The following is a 15,849-nucleotide window of genomic DNA, read 5'->3' as shown; positions in this document are numbered from 1 at the left end:
AAAAGTAAGGACAGGAATTGGAGGTTAGTACGTTTGAAAGAGATAGTACTGCTGTGATAAATTATTTCATCGAAGGTTGCGCATGGCGCAGCAAGCCTCTTGCGTGAGACATGAACAAGCACTGCGCCACCGTGTTCCCATGTTTAATAACATGCTTTCATTCCTATCATCATGAAAAAGATATCACGTATACATCTCAGTATTTTAATTATTCAGAGAGATGTAATATCACGAATGTAATGGATTATGTGTCCTGTCGGAGAAAGAGAAAGCCCGTTTAAAAAGCAGGTAGTGATTCATACACATAGAGCACATAGAAGATCAAATACAGAACAAAGCATTTAACATGCCACTTTAGTTACAATGGGATTTGAGAAACTAGTAAATTAAACGATTTTAAGATGAAGTTCATGATGTTCTACTTTAATGGTAAAATAAACTACGTGATTAAAGTGGAAATTTCGAGATTAAAGTTGACATTTCGTGCTTTTTTCCCCACTGTGTGCCTTTTTTTTGTCTGTACCCTAATAAGCTTTCATATGACACTCAGACGGTGGGCTACGACTCGCTTTTTCACGGCGACTTTGATATGTGATTTCTTTTTTATTTCAGGCACTGTGCGACTTTGTGAAGTTGAGCCTTCGAGTTTCTCCGACACTCTGTCACTCGATCAGCTTCCTTTTGTTGATTATACCACTGTTTAAACCAACAAATAGTACGTTTTTCCTTTGCCTCCACTTGGTATTCGCTGAAATTCTTATATTTTCCCCTGTGCTTTTCCCATTGTCTTTTCACAGAAGGCTATTTATATTGATTTGCATATTCAAAGAGGCGTAATTCTGGGAGGAGTTGGGGCGGGACCTTAAGGCGCGTGCACGTGCGTTACTTTTCACGCAAATCGGGATTTATGTAGTAGAAGAACGTGAAAGTATGCGTGCGCACAGATTCCTGCATCTGGATTTTTCTGTGCGTACGCACAATCCCGCTTTTGTGCTTACGCCATGTTATAGTGTGAGTTCTACGCACGGCGTTATACATGAGGCCCCTGGTGATTTAATTCTAGACGAGAAGAAAGCGTATGATTTCCAGAAAACGTCACACACAGCAAATAGCTACAAGGAAGATGCAGTATATGATTCACAAACATTCCCAGCAGCTGATCCATTTATTTATTTATGTACTGTACATGACATAATGCCAAGAATAACAGAAATTAGGGACAGTCTCTGCATAAAGTGGCCATTTACTACTTTGGCAAAATGCTAAGCCAGGAGCAAGTCATCTTATTTAACAGTAGAAAACCAAATGGAAAAAAAAATTCTCAATTCCAAAAGCCAAGTCATTCTTTGGCACTTTGTAGAAGAAACCTCAAAAGACATTGTGAAACATAAGACAAGTGACCTAGCTGGGCACAAAGACCAAGGAAGATAGCCATGTTACCTCAAGACAAGAGAAACTGCACACAAACGCCTGCCATACAGGATTTGCACAAGTTGTCTGTTTGATTACGCTCTTGACTTTGCTTAAGTATAATATCTTTGTATTCAGGAAAGACAAGAAGCAATACTTACCTGCTACAAACATTTTAAGGCCACAGGAAGACACATTTATGGCTTTATATTATCATGGCAATTTACCTGTACTTTAATATACAGTAGATGCTTTATAGTGCCCCATGTGGACAACTGTTTCAAGCGCAGAGACCAGCTCAGCATAAGCTGACCAAACACTTGTCTTCACACCTGAGCTACACCTGTGCCAATAACACAATGCAGATGGCAGCTCATTGTTCTTCTTCTTTTTGAAAATAGCTTTTTTCAGCCAGTAACCCTGTGAGAATGTGGCAATCACTCACACCAGATGTTTTTAATGCTAGTTTGTCCATTGTATTAATCCCAGAGGGCAAATTGTCTTTTCACATGACCTTTTGGGGGTCAGACCGCAGGGTCAGCCATTATATAGCGCTCCTGAAGCAACTTTCAGGTTAAGGCCCTTGCTCAATGGCTCAACACAGTAGGATCCCTTCTGGCAGTGACAGCATTCGGACCGACAATCTTCCAGATACCAGCAGAGATCCATAGCCTCAGAGCCACCACTCTGCCTAGTGTTTTGTCATGGAAGTTCCTTTCTTTGTTATTTTGGTTCACCTGTGCTATAATTACTGTGAATTATGTTATCTGTATGAATTTTAGGTACCGTATATACTCATGGATAAGTTCTCCTGCGGACAAGTCGGGACTTGATTTTACAGTATAATTTCTGGTATTTTACAATGTCAGTCGTATAAGTTGAATGCGGGAAACACACGCTATTGGTTTTCTACGTGGGTACAGCAATGCGCTGTATCAGTGTGTGCTCCAAACTTCTCTCTCTGTTGTGCCAATGTGACCACACGGTAATACCCAAACTATTCTGAAGCAACATTTGCACTAATTTGTGTTTTTTGTATTTCACACCCTCATACACCTTTATCGTAAGAGCATCCCTTATCTACAATGGAGCGTTCAATCAGAAAAAAATTTGAAGCTGGTTTTAAATTAAACGTCGTTGAAGTAACAAAATAAATTTGTAACTGCACTGCTGCAACAAAATTTGATGCGTCTGAGTAACTGATGCAAGATTGGAGGAGGTAAGAAGATGTAAAAAAAATAAATAAATAAATAAAAATAAGTGTCTCATTTTTGAACGGGTGTATAAGTCGGGGTCTGATTTTATGATCGATTTTTTGGGTTTCAAGACCTGACTTATATGTGAGCATATACGGTATATCTACTTTATACTGCCCCATGTAGGCTTTAATCATGTACAAACTGAAACCTAACTTATCAAGTTATCCATTTATAATGCATGCAGAAGACTTTCCATGGCAAGGTTAAATGCAATTCAACCTATAAAATACAATGAAACAGATTGCATATTAACGTTGTACATTTAATTTTGCCACAATTTAGTCTCAAAGATATCAGTTATATGATAGACTTCTTTTCAATATGGCATTCGATGAAGTGCACTGCCATTCTTTCCACAATCGCTCCTTTCCTTAGTTGTGCCAAAACTAAATCAAATGAAGTGACAAATCAGTGTCAAGAGCTGGGGCAAGGGGTGTCAACAGTAGGGGGTAAAAGACATTCCCGTGAGAGATGTGTGCTCTAAATCAGCATAATGAGATACTGTACATGATATAAATAAGTAAAAATTATAACCAGTATCAAAACGAGAGACGCAAAGAAAGCCATCACTTAGGATGGGCAGTCTGAGCCCTTAGACAAACAGCCTGATTTATTACTTTACTCAAAACAAGGAATCTACTTTCATCTTCCCCTTCCCCTTCATACAGACTCCTCTTCTTGACTGCTGTTGCTTGAAAAGTTAGGGCACCCAGCCTTTGGGCAGTGCTCACTTGAAAGCTGTGGAAGATGAGGGATGTTGCAGTTAATAAGGTAGCTGGTTCAGCTACTTTTATCTATTAGCTTGTACTTCATTATTTGCAAACAGACAGGTTATTGATGAGGTGGAGCTATTGACTCCATTAGGAGATAGGCCAGTGGTGGAACTACTGCTAATTTAATTTGCTCCTGGATTGCTTTCTTTACCCCACTGCTGCTCCAGACCATCTACAACTTACCTAAATAATTCAACAACATCAGTCATGGCCATTTTATTCTTCAAACATCAACATCTGTCAAATATTTGTCAAGTTACGGGAGGAAAAAAAAATGACAACTATAATTTATAGCTACCTCACATTAATGCTGGCAAATATTTGTCTGTATTCAGTATTAAAATCAGTAGCAGCAGACTACTTAACATAAGAGTAAATGTCTTCAACAAGACCAGAATTACATCCGTCTTACGCTGTTTCGTAAATCACAGCATCTGCAGAAGAACATGTCTGTAGCGGTGACTGCGCCAGAACATAGTTGTGATTGGAGTGGCTTCCTGCCCCTACAACTGACGCCCCTTTCTAACTACCTCTTGATGCTGATTGGTCATAAGGTTTAGTTTAGCTTTGGCATAATTAACACGTGTTTAAAGAAAGAAACGCAATGCAATCTATGAAACCTTTCATCTATTGTGAAAGGTAATGAGTTGGTTTACTTTTAGTTAAGGCAAGTTCAGTGCATGATAGAATGAATTTGAGTTAAAATATAATACGCCTTTATAATATATTTAAAATCTGCACAAATATAGCATGTTGCATTGAAAAGCAAGTAATCATTTGAATGCCTTCTTTATAATAAAGACATGAAATACTCATACCAAATGGATTCCATACGCTGGATCATATTTAACATCATCACAGATTATCTTCCATAGCAGAAAGTGTCTCTCATCCATATTACTAAACGAGAATGGTAAACCGGATATGGACGCAGGGACCTGCCCATGGACGCAAAAGACATAGTGCGCAAGTGCCACACAAAGCCCCCCCCCCCCAGAGTGAAACGGGTGAGACTACGCACGTGCGCAGGCGCCACACAAAGCCCCCCCACCCCACCAGAGCAAAACGGGAGAGACTACGAACCGTCAGAGTAGGAAACAAAGTAAAATGCAGGTTACAGAACAAAGCACCCCTGCCCAGAGTAAAACGAGAAAGACTACGAACCGTCTGACACACCGCAAGCAGGATAAAGCGAGGTCAGAAATAAAACACAGAGTAGGAAACAAAGTAAAACTTTATAAGGGGATTAAAGAACGGGGACAAACACATTGAGAGCGGGTTACAGATGATGAAAACTGGAATGCAACAGCTTCAAAAAAACCTAGGCACGAAACACATGCACACCGAGATACAGAATATAAAGACAGAAACAACGACAGTTAAACGTCCACACCACACAGCGGAGGTACACAGCATGGTAAAAACCGACATAATACGGAAAGCGTAGGCGTCGCCGCCATATTGTGAGTGGCACTAATGCGTGGTGAAAGGGCAGGAGGAGACATAGTAAAACAAGAGGAGTCAACGCCCCCTACGGAGTCCACAAAGGTTCATGCATCAAACCCGAGATGGTACGGACACGCGTCTGAAACCGTGGAAGCAAAACTGTCTCGGCTCCAAAACCAAACAGCTCAACAAGTAACACAGCTTCGACACCGAGCCCGCGTGGACAGATCTAATCAACGTGGACGCCTACAACGCGCGTCTCAAACTGCGTAGGCAAAGCAGCAACGGATTCAACATGACACAGCTCCAGTGACCGAGATACAAACACGCGCCTGCCTGGATATAATTAATGAACGCAGGCGCCTACAATGTGCCTCTGAAATGCCGCAGACCAGGCAGGCACTGCTCCAAAAACAAACAGCTCGACTAAACGAGATACGAAGTGAAACGGGAAACACTACAGAGTCCGCAATGCTCCACAATGCACCGCATAATAGTTCGGAAAGAGCTTCGTAGTAACAGTGGGGAGACCCAGAGTGACACGGGCGAACGCTACGTATTAAACATACGTCATCCTCACACATCTAACCTATACAGCATAGGTGAATCACATTACAGTGATGTATTATTAACAGTACGATAAACATCACAGTATCGCAAACAAATGAAAATTATTACTCGAAAAAGGAAAATTATATTCACCATGGACCAGGTGTCATTGAAACAAAAGCAGAATAAAGCGAGATCAGAAATGAAAGACAGAGTAGAAAGCAAAGTAAGACGTCATAAACAGGTTAAACGAGGGGGCCAAACACATGGACAGCAGGTTACTGATAATGAAGACTGGAATTCAAAAGCTTCAAAAACCAAAGCTCGACTGACCGAGATACAAACTGAAACGGGAAACACTACGGGTCCGCAGTAGTCCACAATGCACCGCATAATAGTACGGACGGAGCTCCGTATTAACAGTGGGGGGCCCCAGACTGACACGGGCGAACGTGCGTCATCCTCACACGTGGCTGCCCAGCGGGCACGGGTTCAAAACGCCGGGGGTAGGCGAGCAAAGCGAGCAGGGGGCGGAGCCCCCTTGTTTCTTCTAAGTACATTTAAAAAACTTCATATAAATTTCAGAATTCCTTATTTTCTTGGGGTAGCATGCAGTGATTAACACTTCTGTTTTACAGAGCCAAACTCCATGGCTCAAATGACTTGTTTGTGTAGTCTGCATATTCCCCAAGGGTTTTTCTATGTTTCTTCTTCAAGCATTTTGGTCTCCAACCACATCCCAAAAGGTTCTTGTGAAGTTAACTGGAGATGTTCTATTGACCTTGAGTGAGTTAGTGTGTGTTTGAGTAGTCCTGTGAGGGTCTCACACTCCCAGGCAGAATGGGTTATAGACTCTGCCCTCTGTGACCCTGCATTGGATCGCACAGTTTGAAAATGTTAATCTTATCTCTTGCTAAACCATGAGAAATGCCTTGGGCGAGTATTAACTACATTTTTCAGTTCAATTCAAATTGTTTAGGCAAATGCATGCAAAGCCACTGTAAAAAGATGCCAAATAATCTTCACGGATCAACTTCAATGCAAAGTAGTTCTGCAAAGTAAACCCATGCAGCACTGTGTATGTTACTGACTATAATGCAAATGGCACCATTTGTGTTAACCTGATCTATTCTTTTAAAAAGGGAACTTAAATTTTCAGTTTTAAGCTGAACACAAGACCCTGTGATGATACGGATATTACCTTATGAAAAGTCACATGATCACAGTAGGTGCATTTCTGACATAGCCACTCTGAGCTAGCATAGCAGTGAAGAACTTTTGAGGCTATAATTTGCTGCTCTATGAAACCACCTGCCATGTCTTTATTCTAAATCAGATGATGATAGAAGAGTGTGCAAGAAGAAGTAGCTCTGTCTCCTGCTTTCTGGTCAGTGCCATCGTCTCCAACCCATACAACATAGCTGGTCTCACTACATATCACAATGTCATCAGCAAACATCATAGTCCATGGGGACTCCTGTCTAATCTCGTCTGTCAACCCGTCCATCACCATTGCAAATAAGAAAGGGCTCAGAGTTGATCCCTGATGTAATCCCACCTCCAACTTAAATTCATCCGTCACTCCTACAGCAGACCTCACCACAGTCACACTTCCCTCGTACATATCCTGTACAACTCTTACATACTTCTCTGCCACTCCAGACTTCCTCATACAATACCACAACTCCTCTGGAGGCACCCAGTCATATGCTTTCTCCAGGTCCACAGAGACGCAATGCAACTCCTTCTGGTCTTCTCCATACTTCTCCATCAACACCTTCAGAGTAAACATCACATCTGTGGTGCTCTTTCTTGGCATGAAACCATACTGCTGCTCACTAATCATCACCTCCCTTTTTAACCTAGCTTCCACTACTCTTTCGCATAACTTCATGCTGTGGCTCATCAATTTTATCCCCCTGTAGTTATTACAGCTCTGCGCATCCCCCTTATTCTTAAAAATCGGTACCAGTACACTTCTTCTACATTCCTCAGGCATCCTCTCACTTTCCATTAAACAATCTGGTTAAAAACTGCACTGCCATCTCTCCTTAACACCTCCATGCTTCCATAGGTATGTCATCTGGACCAACGGCCTTTACATTCTTCATCTTCTTCATGGCTGTCCTTACTTCCTCCTTGATACTCCTGATTCACAATTGCCACATCATCCAACCTTCTCTCTCTCTCATTCTCTTCATTCATCTGCTCAATGCTTCTAAAGAGAAGAAACTTTTAAAATAACAGCTGGATTTAAAAATTACTTTTGCTCTTCAACTTATAAATTCTATTAAGTCTCCTAATAGTTAGTTTGCTTAAAAACTGGCAGCATCACACTCAGTGCAAATTACTATACAAGACTGACAAGCCAACTCCACTCCTTCCAAAAGGTTGGGACATGACACCACAAAATCTATATAGAGGAATCACAGATATCTGGTTGTGTCTGCCTGATAAATCTGATCCTGTACGACTGGAACGTTACTCCTCTTTCAGACCAAATGTAAAATAACTTATTAAACAAACAGTGTTATAAAAGAGGCACACTTACTGAATTCATTCCACTGAATAAGTCTCCTGATCCTACGTGGGCTGTGTGGACAAAGTTTGTTGGTTCGCCAATCATGCTGCGGTCAATTCGTCTTCGCCGCTTCTAGAAATCAAAGAAACAAGAAGAGGTTAAAAAAAAAAAAAAAGTAGTATCTGCTTTGGTGTCTCTGGTGACAAATAAGCCAATGTTTTGCTATTTGTGACAGAAAAATTAACTGCTTGCAAGCTACTTAGGGTTAATAGCTGACAAAGCTGTCATAAGACGGTGCAGTAAGCTAACCCAGGAAAATTTCCAGTTTCTTTAGGAACGCGTCTGTTTGACACAGGAATGATGACCTTTCCTTCTTTAGGGTCTATCTGACAAGTGAGAAAAATAAGAACAGATGGCCCATTAGCGTAATAAAATAAAATGCTTAAGTAAATGATATTATGCTTTTTGATTAAGTAAGGGGAAGGGGGAGGAAGAAGAAATTATAAAAAGCCAATCAAAAAATTTAACTTTGCTCTTCTGCCTTGCAACGTAGAATCCAGGTACTCATCTGTGACTGAATAAAAATCTAATTGATTGAACTATTCCTGTCTTTCTCAGGATTTTCTTCCACACTATAAATAACCAGCAAATACAGAAATCACGCTTCCTTGTAAAAGGAAGTATACGCAATCAATTGAACAAAACCTCGACTTTTCAGTAATGGTTTCAATTTCTCTTAAGATGGTGACACCATATTTTCTAAAGAAGTGCTATGCTCTCATCATACTGACAAAGAAAGCTGCTTATTTTCTAATCAGGCCAATCAGCATGATTCAGCACTGTTGAAAACTGCAGAGTCAACAAGAGTGGCCCAGAAGAACAAAGGTGCCAGTTCAAATCCAGAACTGGCTTTCTTTTACCTGGGCAAAACATCTAGTCTACTATTGCATTTTCTGGACACCGATTCTCCAACAAACAATGCTTGTTTAGCGTTTTGTTCTGGCGCACGTGGTGCCATTTCAGCAGTCCGTGTCAAAGCAGAACAAAATAAGGAAGCAGATTCTTCCTACACACGAGGCTCAACCATTTCCTCAGCATTTGCCTTTCATTGGGTTCCTCAATTGCTTCTGCTTTCACTTTGTTCCTTAACGAAAGAGGACAAACAGCTAGAATAAACTCATAAAATGCAACAGGGCTGTAAATGCAAAGATACGCACTCTTAGAAATGAGAACATCACTTCTTAAATATTCACCAACCGGTCGTGCTCATGAGAAGCCAGCAAATCCCCACACTCACTGCCTGTAATGCTCTGCAGGACTTACATTTTTCTTTCAATATGATCTGCTTAGAAGATGTGGGGGACCCACCAAGTACATGTCGTTTTCCTGTAGCCTCATTATGTTCAGTGAATAAAATCACTGGGTACAGAGAAAACATTTACATGGTTTAATTATTGATGGCATTTTTAACGAGCCATCCAAATACCAGCATGGTAAGCAATACAGATATCAGCTATAAAGAGAAGTGATCAGGCTGGCATTCAGAGTCTGTACTGATGAACTGTGAGTGAGCGGCACTGACCACTGTGCTACCTTCTGGCTGGTTACAATGAAGAGGAATTCTATGTAAGAAAAAATAATTCAATGTGCAAAATAAAAGTCAGGAAAAAAAGCTTTTTCTATTTCTAGAGGCATGAATTAAATTTAGAAAGACACTGAAAACATTTGAGCAACTCCATCATATACTGAACACAAAACCTCAATGAAACTCAGCAAGCAGTAGTGTCTGCCACAGACATTTTCACCCAGTTCCATGTGTCCTGGGAAATTTAAGAGATCTGCTTCTTTCGATTTCACTCCACATCTCAAGGACAAACCTGCTGCTTTTAGTGACCGGCCTTCATCTCTATGTCTTTTGTTCAGACAGGAGCAACAGACAAATCCATCCTGAACAGAGATCCAGTCCACCTGTTTAGGTAAATTGGGGCTTCTAAATTTACACAGTACAAATGACTGGGGTGTGAGAAAGTGTGTAGTTGTGCCCTAACATTACATCTTGTATTGATCAGTGAAATCCAGCAACAAACTTGGTGGGTTTGCCAGGGAACTGGTTTGTTGATTCTTTTTCCCTGTAAATCTTCCCTGTGGCTGCCATCCTGATTAGACTAACTGTCTATTCCCAGTGTCCTATTTTGCTTTTTAAAGCCAGCATGACATCATAGAGTGGGAGAAGCCATGTTGGATGGGGATGTCATATCACTATCCAATCTCCATCACGCATGCTTTCTATAAGCGTACTCTCCACTCCACACTTTATGGCGCTGCCCCATATGCTTTGCACATACAGTTCTGTGCAAAAGTTTTAGGCAGGTGTGAAAAAATGCTGTAAACAAAGAATGCTTTCAAAAATGGAAGTGTTAATCAACAAAATGCAGTGAATGAACAAAAGAGAAATCTAAATCAAATCAATATTTGGTGTGACCACCCTTTGCCTTCAAAACAGCATTAATTCTTCTAGGTACACTTGCACACAGTTTTTGAAGGAACTCAGCTGGTAGGTTGTTCCAAACATCTTGGAGAACTAACCACAGATCTTCTGTGGATGTAGGCTTCCTCACATCCTTCTGTCTCTTCAAGTAATCCCAGACACACTCAATGATGTTGAGATCAGTGTTCTGTGGGGGCCATACCATCACTTCCAGGACTTCTTGTTCTACTTTACGCTGAAGATAGTTCTTAATGACTTTGGCTGTATGTTTGGGGTCGTTGTCTTGTTGCAGAATAAATTTGGGGCCAATCATATGCCTCCGTGATGGTAGTGCATGATGGATAAGTATCTGCCTGTATTTCTCAGCACTGAGAACACCATTAATCATGACCAAATCTCCAACTCCATCTGCAGAAATGCAGCCCCAAACGTTCATTGAACCTCCACCATGCTTTACTGTTGCCTGCAGACACTCATTATTGTACCGCTCTCCAGCCCTTCGACGAACAAACTGCCTTCTGCTACAGCCAAATATTTCAAATTTTGACTCATCAGTCCAGAGCACCTGCTGCCATTTTTCTGCAGCCCAGTTCCTATGTTTTCGTACATATTTGAGTCGCTTGGCCTTGTTTCCACGTCGGAGGTATGGCTTTTTGGCTGCAACTCTTCCATGAAGACCACTTCTGGCCACACTTCTCCGGACAGTAGATGGGTGTACGTGGGTCCCACTGGTTTCTGCCAGTTCTGAGCTGATGACTCTGCTGGACATCTTCCGATTTCGAAGGGTAATAAGCTTGATGTGTCTTTCATCTGCTGCACTAAGTTTCCTTGGCCGACCACTGCATCAACGATCCTCAATGTTGCCTGTTTCTTTGTGCTTCTTCAAAAGAGCTTGAACAGCACATCTTGAAACCCCAGTCTGCTTTGAAATCTTTGTCTGGGAGAGACCTTGCTGATGCAGTAGAACTACCTTGTGTCTTGTTGCTGTGCTCAATCTTGCCATGACATCAAACTGTCTTCCACAACCTCACCTTGGTGGCAGAGTCTGGCTGTTCCTCACCCAGTTTTAAGCCTCCTACACAGCTGTTTCTGTTTCAGTTAATGACTGTGTTTCAACCTACGTGTGACATTGATGATCATTAGCACCCTTTTGGTATAATTGGTTGATCAAACACCTGACTAGAATCCTACAAAATCCCTGACTTTGTGCAAGTGGACCTATAAGAATTGATGCTGGTTTGAAGGCAAAAGGTAGTAACACCAAATATTGATTTGATTTAGATTTTTCTTTTGCTCGCTCACTTTGCATTTTGTAAATTGATAACAATAAACAATCATTATTTATATTTCTGAAAGCATTCTTTGTTTACAGCATTTTTTCACACCTGCCTAAAACTTTTGCACAGTACTGTATGAATAATTTATGGCGAATTTCTGGCATGTCAGTACCCAATTGGTACTCCAGCCAGATTTACACCCTGTATGCATAAAAAAAACCTACTTGTCAATATTTTCATTTGAGGGGTACATTAGCTAACCATAATGAGAATATTCCAAAAATACTTTGTTGTTCTGCATAGTGTCACACATGGGCACCTGAGGATCACCTTCCAGGCTCAAACGAGGTATGCAATAACCCCTGGGACAGGAGAGGGTGCCAAAGCTAACTGCATCTTCTTTTTTCTCTTCCCTAGCCCAGAGAAACCACCCATAAGGTTGGGATGGTATAAGGCTGACAGCTCGTGGAGGATGGTGTCTCAGTCGATGGAACTTCGTCTCAAATACGCCAGCTTCCTGATGCCGACCCCTTCGAGAGAGCTATTTAGGCAAGCCATTGAAGCTAAAGTGGCATTTTCAGTTGCACCACCATGCGCTTATTTCTGTTCTGTTTTTTTTTTCCCAGACAATTGCACTTAACAGGGTGGACTGGTTGATACTGCAAATATTCTTGGTTCTCTGGGGTTTTTCTTAGCCCCTCCACAACAGATTCATGGTACCTTGTGTCTTCACAAACAATGTGTTGACAGGGACAGCCCACAGAGTACATAAAGCTGATCCTTTGCATCGCAGGCTCTGTAAGCGTTAGTTAATCCTTGTGATAGGAGCTCGGTTGATGCAGGGAGAGATAAAGGACACAGTATAACTTTATCTTAGGGAGGTGCTGTGGCACAGTGGTAAGCACTGCTGCCTCACAATTTACATCTTATATTTGGCCATAATAGGTCTACCATAGTTGGCAGACACTTCTCCATCCCACAGGGACACTTAAAATGCCACTGCACCATTATAATCCACACCAAACTAGTTCAGTTCGTCCTTTTCAGTTTCACCAAGTTTGTCATAATACCTGAAGATTTCCGTTTCTACGATGAACTCGAGGCAAAGTCAATTCATTAGGGTGGGCTATTGATAAAACTTTGAAAGCCAGAACTGCCAGGACAGGCTCAAATCTCAGAAATGTGTAATGGAGGATTGAAGAGTACAAGTCGGGTTTACTCAGTGGACTATCTTGTGTTGTCACGTTTTATTACATTCTTTTACAATAAAATGTCATTTTAACTCTTTCAGGGCTGATGTCGACTTTTGTCAAAAGGAGGAGTTGTCGATGGTAATCGACTGTAAACTGTGACAAAACCAACCATTATATTTTAGTTGGACTCTTGTTGCTAGAAGGAAAGTTAGATTCATTGGTTTGGCCGAGATTTCCTGTGCTTGCGTGAGTAGCAAGGCACAAACAACGGCAAAAATGACACTGACATTTGGCGAAAGATCAAAGCGAATGCATAAAGCAAAATACTCTGTGGACGACGTTTTGCCTATTATCTCTGAACTGGACTATGACTTGTCGGACTCAGATTTTGATACAAGAGATTGAAAACGAGTGTGTGGTTCTAGCTTCAGCTGATTGGTCCTCAGCTAGTCGTTGTACTGACAATGTTCGCCAGGGAGGACTGCCAGTTAACAATGATAAGAGGTAGAAACCAGATTGCAATGCACCGCAACTTTGTCCCAGGCACACAAAGACAGCCTGGCAGCAAGCCTGCCGCACATTCTTGGCAAGATGGCAGCCACAGCATGCAGCAACAGATGTTTTATGTTGATTTCTGTGTGAACCAATTGCTTTTCAGAAACTATGTTTTTTGAAATAAATATTCAGCCCTCAAAGAGTTAAAAGATGAGCAAATAACAACAAGCCTGGGGAGAGGGCTAACACCAGTCTGTGTAGCCTGAGACAAAATTTCTACACTAGCCATTCAATGTGAGAAAGCATCAGAACAATAAGAGATTTAAATTCACATAAAACAGCAACATCAAAATTCTCTCAACATGTATAAATCTAGCAGCTACTCCATCTGATTAGAGATTCAGAGTGAGTGCAGGGATTCTCGGATCTTGCCTGAAGCTGTAAGTCCTCCACACTGCATTCTAAAGCGGACGTTTGTTATGCGAGTGCACTCGATTTTCTTCTGCCATCTTTCATAGACCTGAATTTCAATCTTGCTGACCTGTCGGCTGAATCAGCTGTTACTGTCTGTACATCACATACACTCTTACACTTACAGGTGCTTACTAAATAAGGCAACAACTCTCATCTTCCCTATGAAGAATTCTTCTTGGAGATTTGTAAGAAATTGTTTTATTTATTAAGAGAGGTACGAATACGGCCAAGAATGAAGGCAGTTATTTTAAAAATAAGAACTTTAAATGGCGGTGTAATGGTGTGGGGAACACTTTGGGCCTGTTAATAACAATACTGAATCACTGCTTGAATGCCAGAGCCTATTTGAGTATTGTTGCTGACCATGTGTGCCCCTTCATGGCCACAATTTACTCATCTTCTAATGGCTGCTTCCAGCATGCACATAATGCACCACATCACAAAGCAAAAGTCTTAAACCGGCGCCATGAACAGGACAATAATTTCAGTGTTCTTCAGTGGCCTTCCCTTGACACCGGATCTGAATTCATTAGAACACCTTTGGGAGGTGGGGGAACAGGAGATTCGAGTAAGGCAATCGTGTCAACATGGATCAAAATCTCAAAGAGATCTTATTGAATCCAAACCACGAAGAATTAAAGCTGCTTTGAGAGTAAAAGGAGGCCCTACCCAGTATTAGTATAGTGGCCCTTACAATGTGCTCAGTGAGTGTATTTAAAGCTGACTGAGCGTTTGTCCAGTATGCAGATCTACACCATCTCCCCCACATTTTGCACCAAGTGTTTCATTCTGAAATTCAGTTGATGCCCCCATCCTGGGCAGCACTGGGTAACCCCTGCTAGTAAGTAAATAAACAAACAAATAAAAACTACAACAGCATATTCAACCAAAGATTTTTCTTTTTTCAAACTTGCCTTTGGGTCTGTCAGTGCCACCTTAGTTTTATACAATTTAACATTGTGTCACCCAGAGTTTGAAACACCAAAACAGCAGGATGACTGAAATGCTGTTGAGTAGTTACAGGTCAACTATTAAGGGAAGCACAATGATGCAGGATAACAATTTTCTGAACAACCTTCTTGTTTAAAAAAAGCAAATATAGTTTGTTTTTTATTTACTAGTTATTACTAGCACCATGTAAACTATGTATGTTTTGTTCTTTATAGAATAATAAAACTAAAGGTCTGCAATGACAGTAAAAAAAAACGCACATCCCCGGCATCCCTGGTGTGGGTTTCCCAAAACATGTGCAAAATGGCTACAAGTGACAGAAACTGCTTACTCCGTGTTTACTTTTAAGGCTTTGACAGCAGCTAAAATAACAGCAGTATGTCAAGAGAGAAATGGAAGAAAAATACACCCTGCCTGATGTGGCTCTTCAGTTTGGAAAGACACTAAAGAAGCTGATGAGTGAAAACAGAAAAAAAAGCGGCAGGAGATAATAAAAGTGCTAAACATTCTTGTACTGTAGCTGCATTCCTAACACCGCATGTAGCAATACAAAAAAATCCAGGTCATTCAAGAATGAATACAAGAAGGGCTCTAGAAAGGTGACAAAAGATGTTAAGAGCTTTGGGTTTGATAAAACTCCAAGGAAAAAAAGAGAGCTTGGAGAAATGACTTATCTCGCTGCTTTTAGTTTTACAGATTGTTTTTCTGAATTGACAATACTTATCTATGAAGTGAGCCTTAAAAGTAAAAATCTACTCATCTATCCATCCACTTTCAATCCCACTTATTCTGGGCAAGGTTATGGGGAAGCTGATGCCTATCCCAGCAAGCGCTGGGCACAAGGCAGGAGTAATCCCCAGACAGGACGCCAATCACACTCACACACAAACACTCATTACAGCCAATTTAGCAATGCCTGTTTACATAACTGGAGCACCCGGGGGAAGCCCACACACAGACATGGAGAGAACGTGCAAACAACACAGTGAGCTCCTGGAACTTGAACCTCAGTT

At 41.2% G+C, this 15,849-nt stretch overlaps 1 protein-coding gene across 2 annotated transcripts in view; it reads right to left on the bottom strand.

The window, feature by feature from the left end:
• cdc42se2 (CDC42 small effector 2) overlaps positions 1-15,849 on the bottom strand; it is a 101,474-nt gene that overhangs the window by 14,908 nt on the left and 70,717 nt on the right. For both annotated transcript variants that reach the window (XM_028804878.2, XM_051930079.1), the window contains exon 3: positions 7,989-8,090. In XM_028804878.2, the coding sequence (XP_028660711.1) occupies positions 7,989-8,090 (102 nt within the window). The remainder of the gene's footprint in view (positions 1-7,988; positions 8,091-15,849) is intronic.

Source organism: Erpetoichthys calabaricus, chromosome 7 (genome assembly GCF_900747795.2).
Source record: "Erpetoichthys calabaricus chromosome 7, fErpCal1.3, whole genome shotgun sequence".
NCBI lineage: Eukaryota > Metazoa > Chordata > Cladistia > Polypteriformes > Polypteridae > Erpetoichthys > Erpetoichthys calabaricus.
Note: the sequence above shows the minus strand (reverse complement) of the source record. Positions and strands in the feature narration are given on the sequence as shown.